The sequence below is a fragment of the Pipra filicauda genome, unplaced genomic scaffold (genome assembly GCF_003945595.2).
Source record: "Pipra filicauda isolate LSUMZ 115617 unplaced genomic scaffold, ASM394559v2 scaffold121_size3267253_pilon, whole genome shotgun sequence".
Classification (NCBI taxonomy): Eukaryota; Metazoa; Chordata; class Aves; order Passeriformes; family Pipridae; genus Pipra; species Pipra filicauda.
The window spans coordinates 1,518,918-1,544,158 of NW_024103674.1; the positions used below are offsets into that span (position 1 = coordinate 1,518,918).

The following is a 25,241-nucleotide window of genomic DNA, read 5'->3' on the forward strand; positions in this document are numbered from 1 at the left end:
ATGTTTTGTTCAACAGAAGGGATTTATTTTTTTAATGCAGAAGGGGCCTGATGCAGGGATAATAGTTGGTTGTTCAGGGCTTTGGCATCTGGCTTCACTGTTTTTTCTTTCTAAACAGCAAAGGACAAAATAACTTGACTTGTTCCATCTCACATCTTGGGCTTTTCCAGTTGATCACATGGCTGTCCTTGTTCTTGGAAGGTTTTCTGAGGGATGCCTGAAAGCAGCTCTGTTTCAGACTCCTTCCCCCCCCTTAATTCTGGACTTAATAAACATGAGGGAGGAGACACGTAAATTCCCAGTCCCATTTCTGCCCAGTAAAGCTCTTGCATTTCCTGATTTTTTTTTTTTTTTTGAACAAAGAGCTCTATGTCATGCCCTTCTTTAGGATTTCAGGTGGCAGCATGCTGGGGAGGGAAACTGCTCCATTGTAAACTTACCATAACATGTTATAGCTCGTCAGTAATCAGGGCTGTAGTTTTAAGAGCATCAAGGGGGTTCTTTCCTTTATCTACCTCTGATTCTGTCAGCACCTGAACAACTTCCTCTTTGTCTGGGCTTCTGAAAGGTAAGAAATTCTGTGAGCAGTGCTTGACTTCTGCTCTGCAGTCCACAATCTTGGGCTGAAAACCACTGGGAATTCTGAATATCTGTAGTGGGAAAAAAGAGTTGCAAGATCCAGCATAAAATGCATCCACACCTACTTACCTAGAGCTGCCTCACTTGAAAGCTGCACTCCACTAAAGGTGAGGAGGATTTCTGATTTCAGGGAAGTAAGGGTGGGAGTTAAAATTCTTGTGCGTGTCCTGAGATCTTGCATGTAGTGCTCTTTGTCCAGTAGCTTTGTTAGTAACAGAATGGCCAACAGAAAGGAGGAGGAAAGAGGAGGCTGGGTGAAGTATTTCAGCAGTGATGAGTCAAGCTGACAAACTGGCCAGTGAAACAGAGCAGTGATGTTGTTTCTGTTCCCTCTGTCCCGAGCTGGATGTGCTGGCCAGCGGCCGCAGGCAGGGATTTGAAGCACTGCTCAACCAGGTGCCTGTTGACAATAAATCAGTCTCAAGTTTTTTAGATTAGATGGTTTTAGATAGAGGAATTGTCCAAATTGGAGGACAGTTGCTCTGTTAATAGCTGTGGTTTGTGGAAAGCATTCATGCCCTCAGCTGTGTCAGCCTTCAGTGAGGTACAGGCTGTTTTATACGTTTAGTCTTGTCTCTGACTGGTTTTACCGTGTAGGTGTGGTGTCAGAATGTGCCTGTTATTCCAACATGAGTGATTATCTTTCTCCTCCAGGTGTGTCTGGTAAAACACAGGATTAGTCCTTGGTGATGCTTATGGTTGGCTGAAGGCTGGGGAGGTTTGGCAGGCTGGTTATGTAAGTCTGAAACTGCTGTTCCTTGTCTGGGATCACCCTGTTGAGCACTGGGGAAGCTGTAGGTCCATGACCAGCAGGCTGAGGCAGGGATGGTCCCTGGTGGGATGCAAACCTGGATCCAGGTGAATTTGCAGACACTGCAGGCTACTGTAGTAGCCAACGTGGAGTGTGTCAAGATTTCAGGAGCCTATTTGTCTAGGTTGGAATGATCCTGCTGTATGATAATGAGGCTTTAGCATACAGATCTTCTCCTGAGCAATCTCAGATGTTGCTGCTATAAACTGTCCTGGGATCAGGATGTGAATTGTAGTGCTGCTTGATGCAGCTGAAACCCTCCAAGGTAAAGTCATTTCTTGGGGGCAGGGGATGAGGGACTGCTCAGGGACTGTGTGGTAGCAAGGAATGCAAAAGCTGAAACACTTTTGAGACAAACAGTTGTAAGATTTTTTGTTTTTCCCCTTCAGTGTGCAATACTTAAGGCCTATTAAATTACACCCTTGGAAAACTTACTTTCTTATACTTCTGATAAGTTGACAGGAGTTTAGACACAGATGCTTTGGCTTATCAGCTTATGCAAGTTTAGTGAAATCAACTTGTCCTTAAACTTGAGTAAAGCACTCTTTCAAAATCTTAGTATCAATGCTTTCCATGGGGCAGAGGTAACTATGCTGCAAGTAAACTGCCTGTTCCTGAGCTCCAGCTGGAAGGTTCTGCAATTTGAGGTGCATATGAAGGAGCTTGGATCCTTCTTCACCAAAACTGCTCTGACACTGAACTTCTTTCCTGTGGCTGTTCCTGTCTATGAACTCAGTCCCTCAGTCCAGGTGTTCTGTGCTCAGCCTTTGGTGAGGCTGCATGACAGGAGGGACTTGGCAAATAAAGGTTCTTCACAGTGAACACTTTGCTGCTGACAAAGCACCCTGGAGTCCAACTCCTGGAAGGAGCAGAAGCTTGAAATGCACCGTCTGCCTGCTGGTCCTGCAGACCTTGGTCTGCTCTTGGTCACGAGGGAGGTAACTTTATTTCTGGCCAGCTGCCTTCATGCAAGGATTGCTCCCAGTCTTATGCCAGAATAATATCCCCCATGTAAATCCTGTCTTGATGTAGAACTGTCAGGAACTAGACATAGGGAGTCTGGGTGAGGAGGGATGTGACTTTCCCGTGTGCTTTCTCAAGTTTTGATGGGTACTTTCCCCTTTTACTGCAGATGCTGGGAATAAGGTTAGATAAGACGTAGCAAATTCCAGCTTCTGTAAAGGTGGCCCCTTGTTTTATTGTTCCTCTTTGAGACTTGAATGGGGTCTCCACTGCTGCCAGGAGGAGTGGGGACTTGCTGTGAATGTCCTTTTCTTCCTCCAGTGACCCCGTCATTGTTGCTGGAAGGCAGGAGATTTCCTGCTCCACCCTGTGGGGGTTTAATTGCTGACACTGAGCTGTAATAGATTCTCATGGGACACTCAGGATTTTTATTTTTTTTTAGCTGTCTTGTAGGTGCACAATGTAAAGGGGGATTTCCTACCCCATGTAGCTGGTAAGCAGCCTTATGGAGCCAGCTGTGCTAATTTCTTTTTGGTTTCCTTCCTACCTATCCTGAGATACAAATCAAAAGTGAGCACAAGGGTCATTTCTTGTGAGGAAAGAATTAGGCATTTTCTGGATTGAGCATCCTTTACACTTAAATTCATGTGAGTTTTGAAGTGACTGATAGATCAGTGCTTGTTCTCCTCCTGAACTTTGCTAGAAAGTATGATGTGATATTACTGTTTTTTCATCATCATTAGAATGAGTTACAAAGACTTCGTGTTCTTTTGTGTTACCTTTGAATTGGGGAATTTTGTGAGCTCAGTTATCCATGGATCAGTCAGTTATCCATGGATCAGTCAGTTATCCATGGATCAGTCAGTTATCCATGGATCAGTCAGTTATCCATGGATCAGTCAGTTATCCATGGATCAGTCAGTTATCCATGGATCAGTCAGGCTTCCAGGCTTTCTGTGGCCTGTTGAGAGGAGCGTGCTCAAAGTTTCATCTGGAAGTTGGAAGGACAGAATATGCACTACCATAAGGCCTCTGCTTCCCAGAACCTTTTGCTTTCCTTTATGGCACTTAAATCCCAGCTGAGATGAACTCTAGGTGGGAATGGTTGGTCAGGGAAGTGGATTCTTCCAAGTATGTTCCCCCCTTCCTCTCTTTCTGAAGTAAATAAGGCAAAAAAACCAGCTGTTACAGTGTTTCAGTACTGAATCTATCAGAGGGCAAGTAACTAATCTTTCCCAAGAGAATTAACTCAAAGGGAGGAAGCCAAAAGTACTTACAGGGAAGGAAAAGTCATGATATTGGGCAATGTTTTTTCTCTTTTCCAGCTTGCTTTATGAATGTGTTGATGAGTTGCATCAATTAAGTGGTTCTGGGAAATATAGTTGTATTGTATGTAGGTCTTTTTCCTTGCCCCTGCAGTTTGAGAACCACACATAGACAGGATTTTTATGTAAAAGCAAACAACATGAGTAATGAACTCATGACAGCTAATCTCTGTGTGTGGATTTTATCACTTCTAACAGTGCTGGCAAACTCCTTCATCCCTGAAATAAAATCCCCGGATAAAACAGTAAATTTCCAAATACTGGTTGATCAAGGGAATTGAAATCTGCCCTGTGAGCTTCCTTTAAGTGTGAATGTTTTGCTCCACAAACTGCTAATGATAAACACCAGTTGTGAGGTTTTGTGACAGTTCATCTGTCAGGGAAGACTGAAATGAACTTCCCAGCCTCAGCTGTGGCAAATGACTCACAGGAAGCCTCATTCATTTGTCTGCCAGTGACTTGAAATTGTGTCTTGGCTAATTCCAGTCCTGCTGTGCCAGCACTTAACAGGAGTGTTCTGATGGCCTCTTGTGAAGCAGAACAAAACAGTTTGAGCTGTTTCTGGTTTCCCTTCAGGTGAACCATGATTCCAGTCACCGAGCTGCGCTACTTCGCCGACACTCAGCCGGCCTATCGCATCCTGAAGCCGTGGTGGGACGTGTTCACGGACTACATCTCCATAGTGATGCTCATGATCGCGGTGTTCGGGGGGACGCTGCAGGTCACCCAGGACAAAATGATCTGTCTGCCCTGTAAATGGGTTACCAAAGACTCTTGCAATGACTCTGTGAGGGGATGGACAGCGGCAACCCCAGAGCGTAGCTACTATAACACTAGTCTAGTTCCCTCTGCGGACACGGGGCCCACGGGGATCCGATACGACCTGGACCGGCACCAGTACAACTACGTGGACGCGGTGTGTTATGAGAACCGCCTCCACTGGTTTGCCAAGTATTTTCCTTATCTAGTGCTGCTACACACCCTCATCTTTCTGGCTTGTAGCAACTTCTGGTTCAAGTTCCCAAGGACCAGCTCCAAGCTGGAGCATTTTGTGTCTATTTTGCTTAAGTGTTTTGACTCTCCGTGGACAACGAGAGCATTATCTGAGACAGTGGTGGAAGAGAGCGATACCAAACCAGCGTTTGGGAAAATGAATGGCTCCATGGACAAGAAATCCTCCACGGTCAGTGAGGATGTGGAAGCCACTGTTCCCATGCTGCAGAGAACCAAGTCTCGAATTGAGCAAGGGATTGTGGACCGGTCTGAGACTGGTGTGTTGGACAAAAAGGAAGGGGAACAGGCCAAAGCACTCTTTGAGAAGGTGAAGAAGTTCCGCACTCACGTGGAAGAGGGAGATATAGTTTATCGCCTGTACATGAGACAGACCATAATCAAAGTCATCAAGTTCATTCTGATCATTTGCTACACCGTGTACTATGTCAACAACATCACGTTTGATGTGGACTGTAAGGTGGACATTGAGAGCCTGACTGGCTACAGGATGTACCGCTGTGCTCACCCTCTGGCCACTCTCTTCAAAATCTTGGCCTCCTTCTACATCAGCCTGGTGATTTTCTACGGGCTGATCTGCATGTACACGCTGTGGTGGATGCTGAGGCGGTCGCTCAAGAAGTACTCCTTTGAGTCCATCCGGGAGGAGAGCAGTTACAGTGACATTCCTGATGTGAAAAATGACTTTGCTTTCATGCTCCACCTGATCGATCAGTACGACCCCCTCTACTCCAAGCGCTTTGCTGTCTTTCTGTCAGAGGTGAGTGAGAACAAACTGCGGCAGCTGAACCTCAACAATGAGTGGACTCTGGAGAAACTACGCCAGAGGATCACCAAAAACTCTCAGGATAAGCTGGAATTGCATCTTTTCATGTTGAGTGGCATTCCTGACACGGTCTTTGACCTCATTGAGTTGGAAGTCTTGAAGCTGGAGCTTATCCCTGATGTCACTATTCCCCCAAGCATTGCTCAGCTCACCAGCCTTAAGGAACTGTGGCTCTACCACACAGCTGCCAAAATTGAGGCTCCAGCCCTTGCCTTCTTGAGGGAGAATTTAAAATCTCTCCACATCAAGTTCACAGACATCAAGGAGATTCCTCTTTGGATTTACAGCCTGAAGACACTCGAGGAGCTTCATCTGACAGGGAATTTGAGTGCTGAAAACAACCGGTACATTGTGATAGATGGACTGAGGGAGCTGAAGAGGCTGAAGGTGTTGAGGATGAAGAGTAACCTCACCAAGCTACCCCAGGTGGTTACAGATGTTGGTGTGCACCTTCAGAAGCTTTCCATCAACAACGAGGGCACCAAGCTCATTGTCCTCAACAGCCTTAAGAAGATGGTCAACCTGACAGAGCTGGAGCTGATCCGGTGTGACCTGGAACGCATTCCCCACTCCATCTTTAGCCTCCACAATCTGCAGGAGATAGACCTGAAGGACAATAACCTAAAGACCATTGAGGAAATCATCAGCTTCCAGCACTTGCATCGTCTCACTTGCCTTAAGCTGTGGTACAACCACATTGCCTACATCCCCATGCAGATAGGCAACCTGACCAACCTGGAGCGCCTTTACCTGAACCGCAACAAGATAGAGAAGATCCCCACCCAGCTCTTCTATTGCCGGAAACTCCGGTACCTGGATCTCAGCCACAACAACCTGACTTTCATACCACCAGATGTTGGACTTCTTCAAAACCTGCAGAATCTGGCTGTGACAGCCAACAGGGTAAGTGAGCACGGAGCTGAGCTCCCGTGTGAGTAAATAACGCTGGCACTTGTGTTATCTGGGTGATTAAACATGCTACAGTGGTCTGTGGGTACTGCTGGCACTGCCTTTTGTTTTTCTCTGAGGGGTTTATCTAAGGCAAAACATTGCAGATAACTCTGGGGTAAGCCTGTCTTCCAAGAGCCCTTGTTCTGGAGCATTTCCTCTCTTAACAGTGAGACTCCTTCCAAGTAACAGTTGGAGGCTGTTTGGAAATCCTGCCTGCAGCTGGAAGCTTGTCTTCTTTAGATTCACATCTGTTTTGGGCCTAAAATGGAGATCTGAGAAACTAGTCAATATAAAACTATGTGCTTAAGCCTTTGTACTTCAGGCATGTACATACACTATGGCAGCAGCCATCTAGGGTGTGCATGTGTGTGGCTTACAGCCTTGCTTGGAGTACTTTGCATTTCCAGGGATTGCTCCATAGTTTGGTCTTCTAAGTGAGAAGCTGGATATGGACAGAGTTGGGAAAAATGGTTCTTAAGCTCTCACTTTTAAGATGGATTGTCTCCTTCCAGGAAAGTACTTCTGGAGGGAGCAAGGCACCTTCGGCAGTGTCCTGGCTCAGGGCAGCGGGAACTAAACCAGGTTTAGCGACTGGCAGTCAGATGGAAAAGGGTGAACTGTGGAAATTCCTTGACTTTTTCAGAGGGGAGAAAACATGATGGCACCTTGCTGTGGGTTTTCCTGTAATCCCAGATGGGTTAGGTTTAAACCTTACATTTCGGTCTCAGTGCTGGGCAGATTACAGGGAATGACCAAATGTGCCCAATTACCATAAACTGTTTCTTGGCTTGTGTTGGAGGGTGTTTATTTGCTTAAAACAAACTATACCCATGTGTTTTTTCCTGAGTCTTTGTTCCTTTGTTTGGGACTAAGGAGATTTCATTTACCATGTCTGACCAAGTTGAAGCTTTCATTCGTTCCATCCGCGAATCCCTCGGACACTCTTTTTCTCTTGGAGTTTATTGTCACCCAAAGTTGAATTGCAAACAGATTTAATTAGTTGCTTCTGGGTTCTTTTGGGACCCAGCAGAATTGTCCTGGAGCAATGCTGGTTTCCACTGTCCTACATCGAGGTCTCTAGTGCTGTTGGCAAGATGTAATCCTGACTGAGCACTGCCAGATTGCCTGTGAGACACACAGAGCAGCTCAAGTGTGGTTTGGCTTTTCACAGGAGTGCTCTCCAATCAAGTACTTAATTGCTGATGCTGTTCAGTTTTACACAGGGTTCCTAAAACTCCAGCCACAGCTTGGGGTTGGTGTCTGAAAGTTTGGGTCTGTGTTGTGCCTCTGCAAAGTGGCAGCAGATAAGCAGTTCAGCAGTCCCAGCTGAGCAGCTGCTCCCTCAGCTTTCCCAGCTCCAGGTCTGTTTGTGTGGGTGGCTGAAACTCTGGTGAACTTCATGGTGTGTTCCTGGTCAGAACTCGGATGATTCTGTACCAATTGTTTCCTGGCAGCCTTCCAGGCACAACACAGGGTTAATCTGCAGTGCATCCTCTGCAGTTTAGGGTGGAGTGTTTCTTGGATGAGAGGAGTGGGAGGCAGCTCCATTTTCTGCAGCACAGTGTGGCACCACCCATTTCTGAAGAAAACATGCAATAGGAAGGCTGGAGCAGCCTTGGCTGGAGTGTGTTTGGAAACAAAAGGTGGTGAGGACCCAATGGAACAGCCAACCTGTTTGTGTCTTCTGCAGGTGCCTGGGCAAGGCCAGAATTGCCCTGAGGTTCTGACAGCCTGGTTACTACCAGTAAACAGCAAGAAACACAAGGACTGATAGACTGACAATTCCCAAGGCCAGGAATTATTTAAACTGTGAGCTCAGCAGTCTCAGTAAATAGAGACTTCTGGAATTGGCTGGTACAACTGTCCCATTCTGGAAAGCAAGGCTGTTATAGCACATTGCTTCCTTCCTAAACCAATACTTGTCCCTTAAATAACACTATTATTTTCCAGAGTCTGTGATCATTTGATTGCATGTTGCTGTTTGCAAAACACTCCAGTACCAGTAACAATGACTGCATTGAACTGTCTTTAACTGGTCTGGTCTCATCTTGGCTTTTCCTTAGGCCTCCCCTCATTCGGAATGGATTACAGACTAATTTAGCCATAAATGATATCATGCATAATTTGAGTTTTAAGAAGGTCATGTTTGCATTTAAAGGCAAATGATAGCCTCCAAGCTGAGACTTTGAATTAAGGGGAGAATCCTGAATTGCTACATTTAGTCCCTAGCCTAGTGTTTGTTAAACCTTAGTCATAGTTTTTCCTAGAAATTCTTGGGGAGGACTGGACTATTAAAAGGATTTTCTAGGAATAAGCCTTATTAAATTAGTGATTCCTGTTTGCCTGAAGGTGGTGGTGGGAAAGCTACCAGCTGGTGGCTTCATTTTGCTGCTGTTGTTGCATTTTGGCACTGTCAAAAACCCCCCATGATTTGAAGCCTAGGAAATCTTTGTAACATTTCACAGCTCTACAGAAACGATGGAAGAATAGTCCCGTTTTTCAGGGCCTGGAGGTTGTACCCCCATAGCCTCTCACTGCCAAACTAGAAGTCCTGACTAAATCCAATCTTTGATGTTCAGTATTAAGACCGATTGTGCAATGACTGCTTAAAGCAAAGGAGCTGTGATGCAATGACAGAATAAAGGATTTGGGATGGAAAGGAGCTAGTACTGATGGAAGCATGTGATGGCTTAGGTCAGATTGTGAGCAGGTTTCTGGTCCTCTAATCCTGTCCTGGGGGACAACATTCTGTCTTAACCACCATCAGTGGTGATCTCTTGTAACTGAAAGATGAATCCATAGAACTGTCTGAAAGAAGAGTCCATAGAATCATGGGACAGTGGCTTTTACTTTGGGAACAGACCTTATGATGGAAAGCAGGAGCTTATTAAGGGAGAAATGGATGATTGAAAACAGTTACTCCTTAAACCTTGAAGCATTTTGTAGGCTTGCTGGTGTCTTACGTGTCCGTGTTTGCTCGAGACCTTGCCCATAACTGATTTCTTTTTTCCAGATTGAGAGTCTCCCACCCGAGCTGTTCCAGTGCAGGAAGCTGAGGACCTTGCACCTGGGCAACAACGTGCTGCAGTCCCTGCCATCCCGGGTGGGGGAGCTGACAAACCTGTCCCAGATCGAGCTCCGAGGGAACCGCCTGGAGTGCCTGCCCGTGGAGCTGGGGGAGTGCCCGCTGCTCAAACGCAGCGGGCTCGTGGTGGAGGAGGACCTGTTCAACACCCTGCCCTTGGAGGTCAAGGAGCGGCTCTGGAGGGCAGACAAAGAGCAAGCCTGAACCCCTGGGAAAAGGGAAAAGCCTCTGACCAACTAGCAGGAAGCAAAAGGCCATTCCAGCCCCCTTTTCCCCAGATGCTCCCCTTTCTCCACTCCGATCACTACCAGACTGGCCAAGGAGTCCTTGACAAATGTGACTCATTCAGAGTCAGCTTCTTGCCTCAGATGCAGGATGGGGGAAGCTTGGGATCCAGGATGAGGATCAAGACAGATTAATCAGCCTCTGAGCAAGGGCCAGTGGGAATTAGAGGTGTTGCTGTTCTTCTGGACAGGAACTGGGGTGAGGTGGATGGTGCTGGCAAGAAGAAATGACCTTTGAATGGAGGAGAAAAGGAATGTGGGGATTGCTGCATTGCTCCAAATAGGGCTTATATGTACCAGGGATGAGAGTCCAGTGTCCTGCAAGCGAAGACCAAGAGCCAGGAAACCTCTTGAACTTTCATCTCTATGACACTGGGTACTGTTCCCCTCTGACTCAGATCCAGTCAGTGAGGCCCCCAGTGGGATGGGATGGGACACAAACAGGTGATTTTACCTGGATGCTGGCATTAGGATTTGGGGGATAAACATCTCACAGCTGCTGGAATGCAGGATTTTTTTTTTTTATTTTTTTTTTTTACTAATTATCTTTCCCCTTTGCACTCTACACCTTTTCCTCTGCCCCTGGAGAAGGAACCAAACTATCTGCTCCCTTAAGATTGCACTACTTTAAAGGTTTCAAATCACTTGTGCTGATGAGTAGATCACACAGCATCCTTCTCCAGCTGATGTGCTGGAGGCACTTACTGACAATTCCAAAGCTTTAGCCTGTTCTGAAATGGATGGTTACAGTGCAAGTGAGAGATAAAGCTGGATAAAGAGCAATTGGACTGTCTAATCTACTCTCCCAGAAACATTGAGTTGCTTCAGGATCTGGCTTTTAGTTTTCAAGCAACTTTTTAATTGCTGATGTTCTGTTACATATCAAGTATTAATGTACAACTGGCCAGTGTGTCAGGGCTCACCTGGGCTTGGAGGGGAAACTCAGATTTCCTCTGCACCTCTTGTCCCCCATCCTGCCTTCCCCTACAATCAAGTTGTTAAATTAAGTTTTTCAATGCTCTGCTGGTGTTTTCCATGGATGCAGTCTCCAGAGCTGCTTGATTGTTGTTGTCTTCCCTTTAACAGCTGTCAGTTCCTGTTACACCTCTTGACCTAAATAACAGGCTAATGCTGGTTGAACCTGGTGCTGGAAAAGAAACCTTTCCTCCTGTTTCTTCCCCTTTTCATTCCCTCGGTGTTAAGGAGGAGAATGAGAATCCTCTGTGGACTGAGCTCTTCTGGCTCCCTGGAATAGAACAGTCTTTATTGAAACAAGCCTGACCTGTTTGGTGTTCTTTGACAAAAAGCTCTCAACCTCCTGTCCTGGCAGAGGCAGATAATATGTAATAGCTCCTGGTAATCATGTCCTTAAGGTGGGTGGATAAGGTGTGCCTCCAGTACTCCGAGATCTGCACTTTTCCATCAGGAGGAAGAGGAGGCTCCTGGACCTACAGGTCCTGGTTGTAACACTCTGCAGCAGACCAGCAGGTTGGCTCCCAGGTGAAGCACTGCAAGCTGAGGCATGAGAAGTTTGGAGGCCTCCCATGGGTACAGAGGGGGAAGCTGCATCCAAAGTGATTCCTGGCGAGCTGCCAGCGAGTGCCCTGGCTTAGGGAATTGTGGTGATCCCGTGGATCTTGGGGCAGTCAGGCACACTGTGGCTTTCTTCATCAGATGTAAGATATGAATTATATATATATATCCTAAATATGCTGAAACCATGAACAATGTTAACTGGACTCTGGATTTGTTGATGTTCAGATGCTTAAATAAAGCTACATTAAAATCAGGAGATCTGTTTATAAAACTGCTTTTAAGAAAAATGTAAATTTTGCTTCCCTTAGTCCATTCATTATGAAAAGTTTAAACGGTCCAGAGGATAATATAATTAAATCTCCATCTGGGAGGCAGGGTACTGTAAAAGCTTTTCTGGCTTCTAATAGGGTTAGTGTCTTGAAACTGTGTTAGAGTTGGGGCCACTGCTGAAAGGATGGGGAAGGACCGATGCTGATTGGATTGGATTTTGGATTGCATGAGCATTTTGGATCACAGAAATTGTTAGATGGGCTTATGCTTCTTGAGTAAAGCAGGAATCACTTCAGGCTTAGCTGCAGTAATGCTGTTTTCCAGTCAGTTCCCTGTGGTGGATGTGGGAGCTGTTTGGATGGTGAAGGAAACTGGTTTTTTCCCCCCTTACTCTGTACCAAAAGATAGTGGTGAAGAGTAATGGCCACTGCCTGGAACTTGAACTCTCTTTGCTATCCAAGGCCACTGGTAACTGCTTTATTACACATGTATTTTAGACTAGGCAGGGCTGAAAGGGCAAAGCACCTCACAGGAGTTTCACTGGGCTCCCAGGAGCAAAGGGATTTCTCCTGGATGTCTGGATAGCAGATGAGTGCTTTGACTCTTGATTGCAGCTGTGGTCTTAGTTATCCAAACTCAGCTTTGCACAGCTGAGTTAGAAGTTTCTCTAAGCAGCTCCTGAAAGTGCTGCAGTGCTTCTAGAAGCTTGCAAGGCTCCTGACCTGCTGTGGATCCCAGCAGGACAGGGGAACACCAGTCACAGAGCTCAGACTGCCCTGGGCTGAACTCTGAGACTGGCCAGTATTGATCATGCATGAAAACACCAGCTTTGTGTTGCTCTTGCAATATTCCAAGTTTAACTTTTTTGGTTATGGCTGCCAGGGCTTGAGAACTACCTGTGTGGCAAAATTGGGATGAGCCATCTGGTGACATTTTGTACCATAAACAGGGGTGGCACAAATCCATTGTCACTCTGAAAGAGCAATATGAGTTATTTACTCCTGATCTGTGCTGCTTGGTCTCCCTTAAAGAGCCACTGATTCCAGAGTATTTCTCTTTTATGATGAGGTGGAAAAGGCTTTAAAACTTCCAAGGACATGGTCTAAGACCGTGAGTCCTGAACATGCTAATGACTGAGGACTGCTGCAAAACTTGTCTGGTCTGCTCAGTCTGTGAGGGATGGGCTCACATCAACAATCCTCCCTCACTTGCAGGTATTCAATCAGTGAATATTCCCTATTTTCCCTTAAGTTTCCATCAAACTGAAGATTAGGGGGTTTATTTCTGACACTGTGTGTTCACAAAAAGCATTCAGCTTAAGCAGACAGTCAGTGGTCTGGTCAGTGTCTTGTTCTCCTGACAGGCTTTTCAAAGCACTCTGGTAGTAGCAAAACAGATTATTTATTAGCTGCTAAACCATACAGCAACTTGAATTAAACCCACCTGTTTCCAATAGCACTTCTGAGCTGAACAAGTTCTTGGAGATCACAAACAGGCTCATCCCGTGTTAGCATCCAAGGTTAGTAACATGCACTTTACCTTTCCTGCTAAATAACCCAAAAAGTGATAAATTGCAACTAATTATTTTGAACCAGCTGAAAAGCAAGGAATACCAAACCTATGAATTGTGTTAACTCGTGCTGTACTCTGACACTCTGCACTGGAATGTGAGCTGAAGTTGTTCTGTGTTTCAGATGCTTTCTGATTTTATTATTTGATCCCCAATTAATTCAGCAGCTGGAAGTGATTTACTGTGCCAGTCTCAGTGGATAAATAGCTGTTACAGGTATCTTTCATGATGTGCTGTTGTTGGTATTAATTGTCACTTCCTGATAATATCCTACCTCATTTGTTATTTTTTTCTTATTACCATTTATATGCTCCATTTAGCTCACTCCATTTTAATTAAAGTTCTTGGTGTTCACTACCATAAATAGTATTAAGTGGCTTTCTGTTGCTGAACCATGCTGAAGTCCTTTTCCCAGCCCCCCCTCTTTAACAATTAATTCTAGGAATTTTGAGAACAATAGCACATCCTTTACAGAGGATGAGCTGTATGGAAAAAAGTTCCAAATATTATTGATTCCCCAGCTGTGACATTGTTTCCTTTCCTTACCTTTTCTCTGCTTTTGAATGGTTTGAGTTCTTTGGATTTTTAAAATATTTTTAGTCTTCCTTCAGGGGAGGAGTAACTTTTTCCCCCTCATTAGTATCTGTGCCTTCTCTAGAGATCTGTTCATGTAAGGTCTCCCCAGGGGCAGCTGCTCCCTCGGGTGTGTTCCCTTGGATTTTTTCCTTTCAACCACGGAGAGATTTCTTGATTTCTGGTGTGATTTCCCACTGCCAAACAATATTGTCATACTGTAAGTCATCTGCTCTGAAAGCTGCCCGAGGTAAGGCTGTGGGGATGCCGAATAGGAAGATTATTCCATTTTAACCCTGCTGTTTGGCCACACAGTGGATTGTGGAGTTTTCCAGAGCAAGTGCCAAAACCAGGTGAGTTTTTAGTCCTACTTGTGTTCTGACAGTGCAGGAAGCACAACTGGAAGAGGGCAGGAATATTGTGTCCCCCCCCCTCCAGGAGGTGGGTTAATACTCCACTGCTTTGGTAGCATGAAACCCTCCAGAAATCTCTCCAAAATCCTGTTTCAAAAGTAGCTGCACTTGAATTGCTGGACCCCCAACAGCAAAGGGGTGAACTTTGTGTGAGTTCATACAAAGGCTTAATTTAGGATTCCTGGAATTTCCCATCCCTCCCTCCCTCTGTTTTCCTTTAAAGGAGTTTTATTGAACAATGAGGGAATTTTTCTAGAGGAGACTTATTGAGAAGGGGGCTACTGAGCCTGAGTCATCTTTCCAGCTGACAGATGTGCCCATTGCAGTAAGACACCACTCATGGCTTAAACATGGCTCACTCCCATTGTGGAAATGCAGGAGCAGGGCTGTGGTTTGGCATCTGAGACCTGCAACTCGGTGTAACATTTCAGAATCATGACATTCACTTTGTACCTGGGATTGTTTGGGCAGCTGATCAGCAGCACCTTCCCTGGGGGCACTGAAGCTGCCCTTGTTTGCTCTGAAAGACTTGTACGACTGGACACTTTAACAGAATAAAAGTTGTAAGTTTTAATTTGCATCTTCCTTCTCTGTCTGCTTTCTTTGACGTTTCCTGTGTGTAAAGTCACTTGGTCTTCCATCCTCTTGCTTTTCAGAAGACAGAGGTTAAAAATTCCAGCTACTGTGTAGGATTATTGGGTTGTTTTATTGAGCCTTTGTGGATTATGACAATCCTTTGTGAATTAAGCAGAGGTAGAGAGAAGGAGAGGCCTGGGCTGCATTATGGATTTCACCATCACTTCAACAAGTGCCTGAAACAGTTTCTGTTCCTGAATTTAAGGCTGTTGGAGGATTGTCTGCACAAGCCTATGGAAGCTCAGGTGGGTTTTCAAACTGCATATTTGGCTCTCCTTCCCTAGGAAAGGGATATGGAGTGAAGGCAATGGACGAAACTGCCTGTTGCCACAGGAATTGTCTTCAGACAACTGCTGCTAACAAGTTATTTCAGTGTTGGCCCACCCCACTCCTTAGCTGGAAATGCTGGCAAATGTCTTTCCCCAGTTTGTGATGATTTACAGAGAACCAGCCTGTGATTTGCAAAGACCACGTGAGTTTCTGTGCAGCTCTTCTGTTGTGTAGAAAGGTGTTTCTCTTGTGTTTTGCCTTTCCCTCACTCCCTTTGTCCGTGACTCCTTGACCACAGTGACCTTGGCCCCACTTCAGTGACAGAAAATGTGAGCAGGCTCTGAAACAGGTGAAAGGTGGGAGTTTGAGATGCTGCTTATTGCTGAGTTCTAATGAAATGTGTAGCAGGACTGAACCAAAAATGGAGAGGACAAGACCCCCCTTGTCCTTTAAGGCTCACCTGGACCTCAGCTCCTCTTGGCAGGGATTCAGCTGCTCTGTCAGGAGCTGAGAAAAAGAAAGAATAAAGGTGCCATCAAAAAAACCTATTTCCTAGATTCCTGCAGGACTTCAGTACAGGAATGAGGGGAAAAAACTGATCTGTCCTTGTAGGAAAAAGACTTCTAATTATGATAATTCCAAATTTTCTGTGTAACTCACTAAAAAGCATAAAGGTTCAATAGAGGCAGCTGGAACTATATTGGTTTATTCCAGTAAAATCCTCCAGCCCTGCTGCACTGTCAGCTTTTTACCTTGCTGATTCTTGGGTTTACCTGTTGATGAGAATTCTCTTGATGGAAAATTACTGCATTTCTGAGGCTTCTGTTAACTTGAGAGCAGATTGCCAGTACAGGGAAAACAACTACTTGAATATCTATGACACTTTAACTACTGGTTAAATTTAGATATTCATTCTGGTTGTTGTGCTTCCTTTGCTCTTTGTTTCTCATTAAATATTCTGTCACTTGTTGCTGATCCTATCAAAGACTCTGGGAGAGGTGAGGAGATCCAGTGGAAATTTTTCCTCCTTGATAACCCTGGCAGCAGCAGTTTTGGTGGGAGTGCTGAGCTGGCTCTGGAGAACTGGCTTGGCTCCAGATGGTCTCAATAGGCTCTTTTATTGAGGGGGAAATTAGGATAATTGTGCCAGTCCAAAAGGCATTTGAAACACTTGAGCTGTACCTTTCCTACAGACATGGGATGGGCTCTGCCAGCCTCCAGTGGAGTCTGCCAGAAGTTTCTTGCAGAGCTAGCAGGAGAAAATGTTAATAGTCTGCAAAAAAAAAGCTCTTGGAGGGGAGAAAGGGAAGGAAAAGGGGCCATTTCCCAGTTTTGTCTGAGTACTTTCAACCTTCCTATTTAAACTTAACAGGAGAGAAGGATTTACAGAGGTAGCATCCTTCTCCTTGACTTTTTATGGGCATTTTGTGGCTGGAGTGGTTTTCCTCTTGCTGAAAAGGTGTTTCTGAGACTCAAAATAGGGGCATGGCTGGAGTGGCAAAGAACTGGAGGACTCCTAAGGACAGACACTGATGGAAGCTCCTGGAGCAGGGATGGGCTGCCTCTCCTGCCTGCCGTGATCTGCTGTTTATATTGCTCCAAACAATCCATGGGACAGGAAAACTGTGGTTTGCCCTCATGGCATGACCCAAACCAGCCTCTGAGGTCACTGTGTGTGCGTAAGGTGGGGAGTGGAGGCGGTGACGTGATAAATTGCTGGAAAAAGCCCTGTCTGGGAATGTGAGGTACATGACACGATGATGACGGAGGTGACACGGAGAGGGACTGAGGAGTGGCACGGGAGTGTTTTCCTGGAGTGTTTCTCCAGGATTGCTGCCTCCCAGGGAGGGGTGAGGTGGGTCACAGGATCAGCTTCCAGGCAACAGCTACAGCAGGGTTTTTTTTTTTTCCCCACTGGTTACACATCTTCTGCTCCATCGGTTGCTGAGAGGCTGTTAAGAGGAAGGAGGAACTACTTGAATATTTTTTTTGAACTTTTCAACACTGGAGGCTGATTGATTCCCTTCTCTCCCCCCCCCCTCCAGGTTTGGTAGCCCAGTGAATAGTCTCTGGCAAAATTTAGCTTTTAAACTACTCAATTCATATCTTCTTGTGAGCAGGGAAAAGCTTGAAAACAAGCTGTAAATGCTCAAAAAAAGATGTTTTCCAGTGAAAACACTGAATTCCCCCTTTATTAAAAAAAAAAAGGAAAAATATTTTAAGATGTGAAGGGATTTTTATTTACAGTTGATTCCTGTACAGAACAGAAAACTTAATTTTTTCAGACAACCCCTTTTTAAGCTGGATTTCCAGTCGCTGGGATGTAAACACCTTCCTGGGAGCGTTTTGCATTCCTTCCTTTTGCTGGGTTTTCCTTCGGCTGCGTGAGTGATGCAAGAACCCGCCCCCGTGGTGGTTTTTTTTTTTTTGGGAAGTGCTGCTGAAAGGGTGTTTTCGGGGTTTCCTGTAAGAACCAAACACGCTTTTCTCTACAGGGAAAAGCCTTCCCGAGGGATTCCTGCGGGATGGGAGGGATGTGTTGGCTGGGAGCGCCACCGCTGGGCTGGAGGCTGTTCCTCCCTCTGCCGCCTTTTAGCCCCACTTTGTGCGTTTTCTCTCTGGTTTGAACTTTGCCTGGGTTTGGGTTTACTTAGTTGTAAATATTATGTACATTTTGGGAGCTGCAGGAGAGTGAACCGAGCAAGGGAAGGTGGAAATCGTCAAAGAGCAGCTGGGAATAAAACCAGAAATATTCTCTGTGGGTTGTACCAAACCCTCAGGGAAAGCTTTTTAGTTTTAACACCCATTTGTCAACTCCTGGGTTGTTGGAGCCCTCTGAGGTGAGTGAAGCACCTGCAGGACTCACTGACTGAGCAAAAAGGGCTCTGTAGGAACCTGAACCACTACTTTAAATTTGTTTTAAGACATCCATATGTTTTCATTGAATCCTATTTTACCCCTGTGCTTACCAGCTTAACTGCTCTACTTTTTAAATCTGGGTTATTAATGAAAAGCGATTCCTCCTTGGGGTTAAAAAGTTAATCAAGTTTGCAAGTCCACTCGAGCAGTTTTTATGCACTTTGTTACCACCAAGAGCCAAAGCCAAACTGTGCAGCCCCGAATGCCTCTGCCAGGAACAAAGAGCCACCAGGAATGGAGACAGAATTCCTGGAGCGGCAGCTCCGGTGGCTGCACAAGAGTCTGGGTGTCCAGCGCTGGCTTTTATCACATGCTGGGACAGGGATCACGTGGAGAGGCGGAGAGTCAGCCCTGCAGAGCCCGGGTGGCATCGTGGAGGTGCTGGGATCTGGGGAGCTTCTGTCCCGATGGCCTCTGTAAGCCAGGATCAGATCCAGAAGGTAAGGAGCTGCTCTCCGGGGAGGGAGCGTGTCCCCAGTGCAGTGACACTGCTTGTAATAGTCACTGCTAGTTAACCTGGCCCTGAAATCTGCTTTACAAACACTTTATATTCCCCCCAGCTTCTTGTATTACGTTAATTATGAGTGTGTGAGTGTCATGCCGACAAACTCTTCCAGAGGGCAACTGGAAGAGTCCTGCAGAGCTCTTGGAGGAATTTCCCCCGTGCCCCTCTGTCTGTGCAGCTCAGCTCTCAGCTCTGAACTGGCAAAGGATAATCTCCAGGGTATTCTATATAAAGAAACTGTAGTGCCCAACAGGGTTCACTTCATTTCGTAAGGGATTGTGTAGTCAGCCGTGACAAATCACCCAGGGATTTTTTCCTGAGAGAAAACAACGCCTTCCAGCTCGTAAAGGAATCTCATTCTGATTTGGCACACAGGAATGACTGCTCTGTTTGTGTTAGCAGGCTTGGTAATTTAATCTTAGATAAAATATCCTTAAACCACAAAGGGTGAGATCTCTGCTTTGAGGACTGAGGGGTTGGGATAGTTCTTAAACTGTCTGGAGTCTCAGCCTGTTAATGAATCTCTTCTACAATAGAAATAAAAGATAAAGAGCATGTTGTTCCCCCTCCTGAAATACAGCATTAAGAACAGGCTGTCCAGCTGCAGGGCTGAGGGCTGGATGCTTCTCACCCTGCAAAGAGAACTGTTTTCTCCTGCTTTGTGCTGCTTTCCCCCGGGGGCTCTGGAGGGGAGCAGCCACCCTGTCTCTCCCAGTTCCACAGGGATGGCTTCCTTGTCCTGGAGGGGTTTTTCAGCACAGAGGAGTGTGACAGCATGAGGAGCCAGATCCAGGGAATCATCGAGGGGATGGAAGTGCCCCCGCACTGCCGCACAGAGTTCTCCACCAGGGAGGAGGAGCAGCTCCAGGCACAGGTACTGGGAAGGGCAGGGCTGGAGCACTGGAAGGAGGAAGGGAGAAGGCAAATTGCTGCTCAGGGGTCACTGTGGAAACGTGACTCTTCTTTTAACTGAACACCACGAGAGGACTTTGCTCTCCAGCTTTCTGCAAGTGTTTGGTGGGGTTTTATCAGAGGGTGAAGGGGAGGATTTGTGACTTTCAGCCCCCTGTAGCCACAAGCAGCTCTCACAGATCACTTTGTACTTGTTCTGCAGACAGAAAATGGTTATTTTCCAGGCAGACAGCAAAAGAAAAGCAAGGGCAGCCTCTATGTGAGAGGTTCTTGTAAAGCTCTAATAAGCAGTGCTGTAAAAGCCTTTTTGAGTGATTTTTTTCATTATGTTTTGTTTATGCTGCATCTTGTTGGGAAAAAAGATGCAGGTGAGTGTTAATGCTTTGATCGAAGGTTAATTTATGTTTTTGTAAGGATGCTCTCTTTACTGGGCTCTTATCCCTGGCAGGGTAGCTCGGATTATTTCCTAACCAGTGGAGACAAGATTAGATTCTTCTTTGAGAAAGGTGTTTTGGACAAGAAAGGTAAGCCCTGGCCTGAGTTTGCCACAGGGAGGGGATGAGAAAAGGCTGAGTGAGGGGATAGGGGCCAGTTTCCAGCTCAGGGGATGATTCCTGCTTTGCAAACAATGGTAAATTCTGTTTTGTTTTGGTTTTTTTTTTTCATAGGGAACTTTCTAATTCCAAAGGAGAAGTCCATCAGCAAGATTGGCCATGGTATGTTAAAGGATGGTGTTTGGAAGGGGGTGGACAAAAGGGGAGGGTTTCTCCAGACCTACTCCCTGTAAATAACTATCTCTGCAATTCTCTCCATGCTGCCCCTCACTCTCTGCTCTCAAAGGACTTAATCTTCTGTTTCAGTCCTTTTCAGGGAGCCCTTCTGGAGGTTTTTCAGCAATGCATAGCTCAGAGTCACTGACATGGGAAAGGCTGGACTTCAGCCCTTGGCTTTTTATGTAAGAGATTTGCTCTGACAAATTTCCCACCCGAGAAGGATCACATTTGCTACAGATCAAACTGTGTTCAGTCTGATGCTGGGTTGCCAAAGCTGTTCCTCCCTCCTCTGGTGTCACCAGCACTTTTGCTTTACCCTTACTGGTCTCAGTTTGACCTATTTCCTCTTTCACAGCTACTGGGCTTGCTTTTGATCCCTTTTGTTTTCAAACAATACATGGAAAATGAGAGTGGGATTCACTGAGTCTGCAAACACATGAACTTTGTTCAGATTAAACTCTACTGAACTTGGAAATACAGTACTGAGAGTTCTTGTTCTTAGGTTTTCTCGGAAAAACACTCTCCCCTTCCCAGGCCTGCTGCCATTCTGTTACACTTCAGCTTTTCCCCAGGGGAAGTGAAAACAACTGCAGATTCCTGCTGACTCTGCAACTTAGCAAATTCAAAGGGCTTCTCTAGGCTTAAATTTCTGTAATTACTCCTTTTGGTCAAGTCCATCCTCATCCCTTGCTCAGGAGCAGCTCCTGCTGGACCTGTGGCAATGAGCTGGAGGCACAGCAATGATCACAACGAGCTGGAGGCACAACTCCAAGTCTTGGCTTCATGGGTTTGTCAGAGCTGGGTCGTAGCAGTGTCTGCACAAACAGCTCTGACCTGCAGGCTGTGGCTCTCTGAAGGGCATCAAAAATAAGCTGTAACTTGTTTTTGCAGCACTTCCTTTTTTGGTAGGTCTTAAGAACTGTGTTTTTAAGGGGTGTGTTCACCCATGTGCCTCAGGGTCACATATAGTGGTTGTCACTTGCATAATATAATCACATAACACTCTTTTTTTTTTTTTTTCACTCTGTTATACACTGCTTTTTTATTTATCTGCAGTTTGTGGCCAGGGAGTGATTATATTTATTATCTCTAATGATGATTGTGTGATTGTACAACCTACAAGTGTCCTATCACCTTAGGTGTGATAATCCATGTCTATCCATCTTGGGAGGCATGAAAGTTTCTGGCTGCAATTTATCCTGCTTGGCTGTGGCCTCTCCAGCTCATCCTGAGAGCTGCCAAGTTCCCTTCTGTTCAGGAAATCTTCAGTCTGAGCCTTTTTTTTTTTTTCCCCTCAGCTCTACATGCTTATGATCCTGTCTTCAAGCAAATCACCCACTCCTCCAAGGTGCAGGTGAGCTGTTACTGCTTCCTAGACTGGTCTGGGGGAAAAATAAATAAATTATGGAGTAGTTAGTCTTAATTTTCTAGACTCCCAATGATAGTAATTTTGTCAGTGAAAAAAAATTTAAATATCTTCCCAGAATAATGTTATATGGTGTGCAGAAAACAGCAAACATAAATCTTGGAAAGTTTTCTTGCAGGAATTGGGAAGAAAACTAGGCCTTGAGAGACCAGTAGTTGTGCAAAGCATGTATATCTTCAAGGTACAGTGATTCAAGTTGTCTTGTCACTCAAGAAAGACCCTGTTAGGTGGGAAGCTCTGAATCTCTTCACACATCACCTTTCTTTCCTTGCAGCAACCTGGCATTGGTGGTGAAGGTGAGACTTTTATTATCTCTATATCACTCTACAGGGAATGCTTCTTTAGGAAAGGAATATTACCAGGAAAAGGGCTCAGAATCAGACTTAAGCCTGTGAGTTTGGTGCTCCAAACCTTCTTAAAATTATTTTTAAAAATCCACGTTTCCTAGAAGTGTTTCTACATCATGTGCAGCTCGAACAAAGAGCTGCTTTTACATTTGCAGCAGCCTGAGAGGTGGTATTTTACTGTAAGATTTAATTTAGATGGGTGGGCAGATGAGGACACTGAGCCAGGGAGGTGCAAGCCTGAAGTCCTTCTCGTGGAACTGAATTCCTCAGGGGTTAAAAGACCTGCACAACCATCTCTCCTTGCAGTGACACCTCACCAGGATGCCACCTTCCTGCACACGGAGCCTCTGGGCAGGATCCTGGGCTTCTGGATTGCCCTGGAAGATGCCACACAGGAGAATGGCTGCCTGTGGTTCATCCCTGGCTCTCACACCAGTAAGAGTTGTGTGTGTGACCACTACTGGGTTACCAGTTCTGTTTTCACCACCTGTAGAGCACATTAAGCAGCTTTAAATTACTGCTCACCTAAACATTCCCTCAGTGAATTGTGCTCTTCAGATTTTAAGGCACTCATCCCTCAAATCCTGGAGTCAGCTGCACTTGGATTGTGATTTATGCTCTTATAGAGAGGATAAATGGACCAAAGGTTGGCTTTGCAGAAGCCTGGGACTGTTTGTGTCCAAAAAGGTCTGTTGCAATGCACAGAAGGGGCCAGAAAGGCAAACAAAAGGCAGTTGTTTATCTGTTTCTGCCACAGCTGGAAAAGCCTAAATCTTTGGTTAATGAAAAAGGCTCCGCCCAAATTACTAAGGAAAAATTGAATACAGCAATAATAAAGTTTGATAAATCACAGATATTGTTCCTCTGCTGTGCAGAACGTAGTTACATGTTTAATTTTTGTGTGTTTGTGGATTTGCAGATGGAATTACCCGGAGGATGGTTCGTGCACCTTCAGGTGCCTCAACATGTGTGGAGTTTGTAGGGTCAGAGCCAGCCTATGATGACAGTCAGTTCATCCCTCTGCCCATAAAGAAAGGTACAAACAGCCCCAAATGTGTCACTTCACGGCCCGAGAAAACACAAGGGAGCTAAAATTGTATTTAACCCTTCCATTGGAAAGCTGGAGCTTTCCACCATTGGGAAAAAAACCAGCAGTACAGGGGTTTCTTTCCCACAGGTGGACTCATCCTCATCCATGGGGAAGTTGTCCATAAGAGTGAACTGAACAGCTCGGAGTCCTCTCGCCACGCGTTCACCTTCCACGTGATGGAGGCCAAGGGCACCACCTGGAGCAAGGAGAACTGGTAAGGTCGTGATCCTCACAGGCAGCTGAGGAAACTGGAGCCAGGATGAACTGTCACTGGTGGTCTTGTCTGTCACAGGTTGTTGGTAGTGCCCTGCTTAGCACTGATTTTGTACCTGCAGCACTGGAACAGCCTCTGAAGTTTTGTTTTTCTCCCTTCCTTCCTTCCTTCCTTCCCAGGCTCCAGCCAACTCCTGAACTGCCTTTTCCATCACTCTACACTTGAAGTCAGTGACTGGCTTCTGGAGTCAATAGCTGATCAATATTCCTGATTGTTCCTTCATGTTCCCCTTAAACACAACCTTCCCTTATGGCAGCTCTCAAGGTTAATTCATCCTGGGAACAAGGACCTTTGTCACAGCCCAACACGCCTGCAGGAGACAGAACCTCCTGCTGCAGCAGGAGCCCTGGAGTGTGAGAGTAGCCACCCAGTCCTTTCAGTAAGGAAACCTCTTCAGTCTTGAGAACAGACCAGTAAAGACCACTGCACCTTGACTGGGACCAGTTAAGAAGTATTTCTTCTTGCAGATTCAGTTTAAGAGCTTAAGTGCATTTCTTGGCTGTGTTGATCCCAGCAGTGCAGGTGAACGTGTCATGGGAAGAAGGTTGACTTTCACCCTTAGGTCTCTGCCCTGTTGTTGGAGTAACAGTGATTTAAACCAACCCTGTTGTGGGCAAAATGAAGCAGAAACTCTGCTTTTTATAATCAGTCTTCTAAGTATTCCCAGCAAACTGTGGTTGAGTGTTTGATCTCTGGGTGTGTTGATTAAAAATATGACAGTTCTTAAAGATTTATGTTGAAATGGTGGGAGCAAAGAACCTCAATCCAACTCCTTGCACTTAATAAAAGAATAGAAATTCTCCTTTTCATCTCCATCATCTTTTCTTTGAGGAAGACACAGTGTGACCTCCCAACAGATGGGGCCAGCACCAGGTTGTCTGATGAGCAGTTTGAGCTCTCAATATGCACAAGAACAATTTCTACCCCCAAAACCTCACCAAAGCCAAGGCAACTTACAGCAAGGAATGTTTGGAAACCAAAGTTACATCCAAGGCAAGCTCAAGCCTGTGTCCTGAACTGCACAGAAGCTGTGTAGGTGTGATTTCAGCAGCACTGATGCAGTGTCAGCTGTGAGATATGAGCCTGGTGTCACCAAGGCATGAATTACATCAGAGTAACCCTCAGACTGTCAGAGCTGTGGCAGAGTGAGCCCAGTTCTTACTGACTCATCCCTTGCAAATGGATACTGCTTATCTCTGGCATTTGTTTGAGGTGAATTTAGTTTCTTTAAGGGGAAAAAAGTTTCCTTTCAGCCCTTTGGGCAATGCAGAGTAGGTTGAATCCAGCAAAGAATTCCTCACAGAGGAACAGCTCAGGTGGCTGGGGCAGGAACTGGGGAGCTGGGTAATGACAACAGCAGTAACACTGAATGCAAAGTTTTTGCATTCAGAAACTGCCTTTTATACAGTTTGTTTGAAAGGTGTGAGCAGGGTGGAAAGAAGTGACTTCCCTCACCTGTGGTGCTATTTTATTCCATCAGTGGTGAAGGCTTTGGCTTGTGACAGAAGCAGCTCAAGCTTTGTCTGTGTCTTTCCATGAGAGGAGTTAATAATTTAGAATTCTGCTGAGGAGGGATAGTTTGTCCTCTGATTATGTGCACCACTACCTGCAATGTGCAAAACCACCTCATTCAAGTGCACAAGTAAAAGCAAAAATCTGGATTGATTGGCAGGATTTCCTGCTAAAAAGTGAAGGAAACTCAGCCCAGTACAGTTACTGAGTTTGGTTTCCTACAGAGAATATCTGACAATGTATTTCCTTATTAACTGGCTCTGGCCAACTTTGGCCTCCTCAGGAAAAGCAGCACCAAGTCCCAGGAGCCCTGTCCAGGC

General features: G+C 45.6%; 2 protein-coding genes across 4 annotated transcripts in view; both read left to right on the top strand.

The window, feature by feature from the left end:
* The window catches only part of LRRC8A (leucine rich repeat containing 8 VRAC subunit A), a 19,585-nt gene extending 4,748 nt beyond the window's left edge, over positions 1-14,837 (top strand). For both annotated transcript variants that reach the window (XM_027729860.2, XM_027729859.2), the window contains exons 3-4: positions 4,315-6,478; positions 9,540-14,837. In XM_027729860.2, coding sequence (XP_027585661.1) covers positions 4,322-6,478; positions 9,540-9,815 — 2,433 coding nt within the window. In that variant the 5' untranslated portion in view covers positions 4,315-4,321 and the 3' untranslated portion in view covers positions 9,816-14,837. The remainder of the gene's footprint in view (positions 1-4,314; positions 6,479-9,539) is intronic.
* A 3,360-nt stretch (positions 14,838-18,197) lies between these two features.
* On the top strand, positions 18,198-24,218 carry PHYHD1 (phytanoyl-CoA dioxygenase domain containing 1). 2 transcript variants are annotated; one of them, XM_027729877.2, is made up of 11 exons: positions 18,198-18,522; positions 19,303-19,461; positions 19,948-20,023; positions 20,168-20,215; positions 21,571-21,626; positions 21,817-21,879; positions 21,973-21,994; positions 22,352-22,480; positions 22,965-23,081; positions 23,223-23,349; positions 23,529-24,218. In XM_027729877.2, exons 1-11 carry the CDS (start codon positions 18,490-18,492, stop codon positions 23,572-23,574), a joined length of 876 nt encoding a protein of 291 aa, XP_027585678.1. In that variant the 5' UTR covers positions 18,198-18,489; the 3' UTR covers positions 23,575-24,218. The 2 variants fall into 2 exon arrangements, with proteins under 2 accessions (XP_027585678.1, XP_027585677.1); XM_027729876.2 differs by lacking the exons at positions 18,198-18,522; positions 19,303-19,461 and adding an exon at positions 19,476-19,867.
* The last annotated feature ends 1,023 nt before the right edge of the window (positions 24,219-25,241 follow it).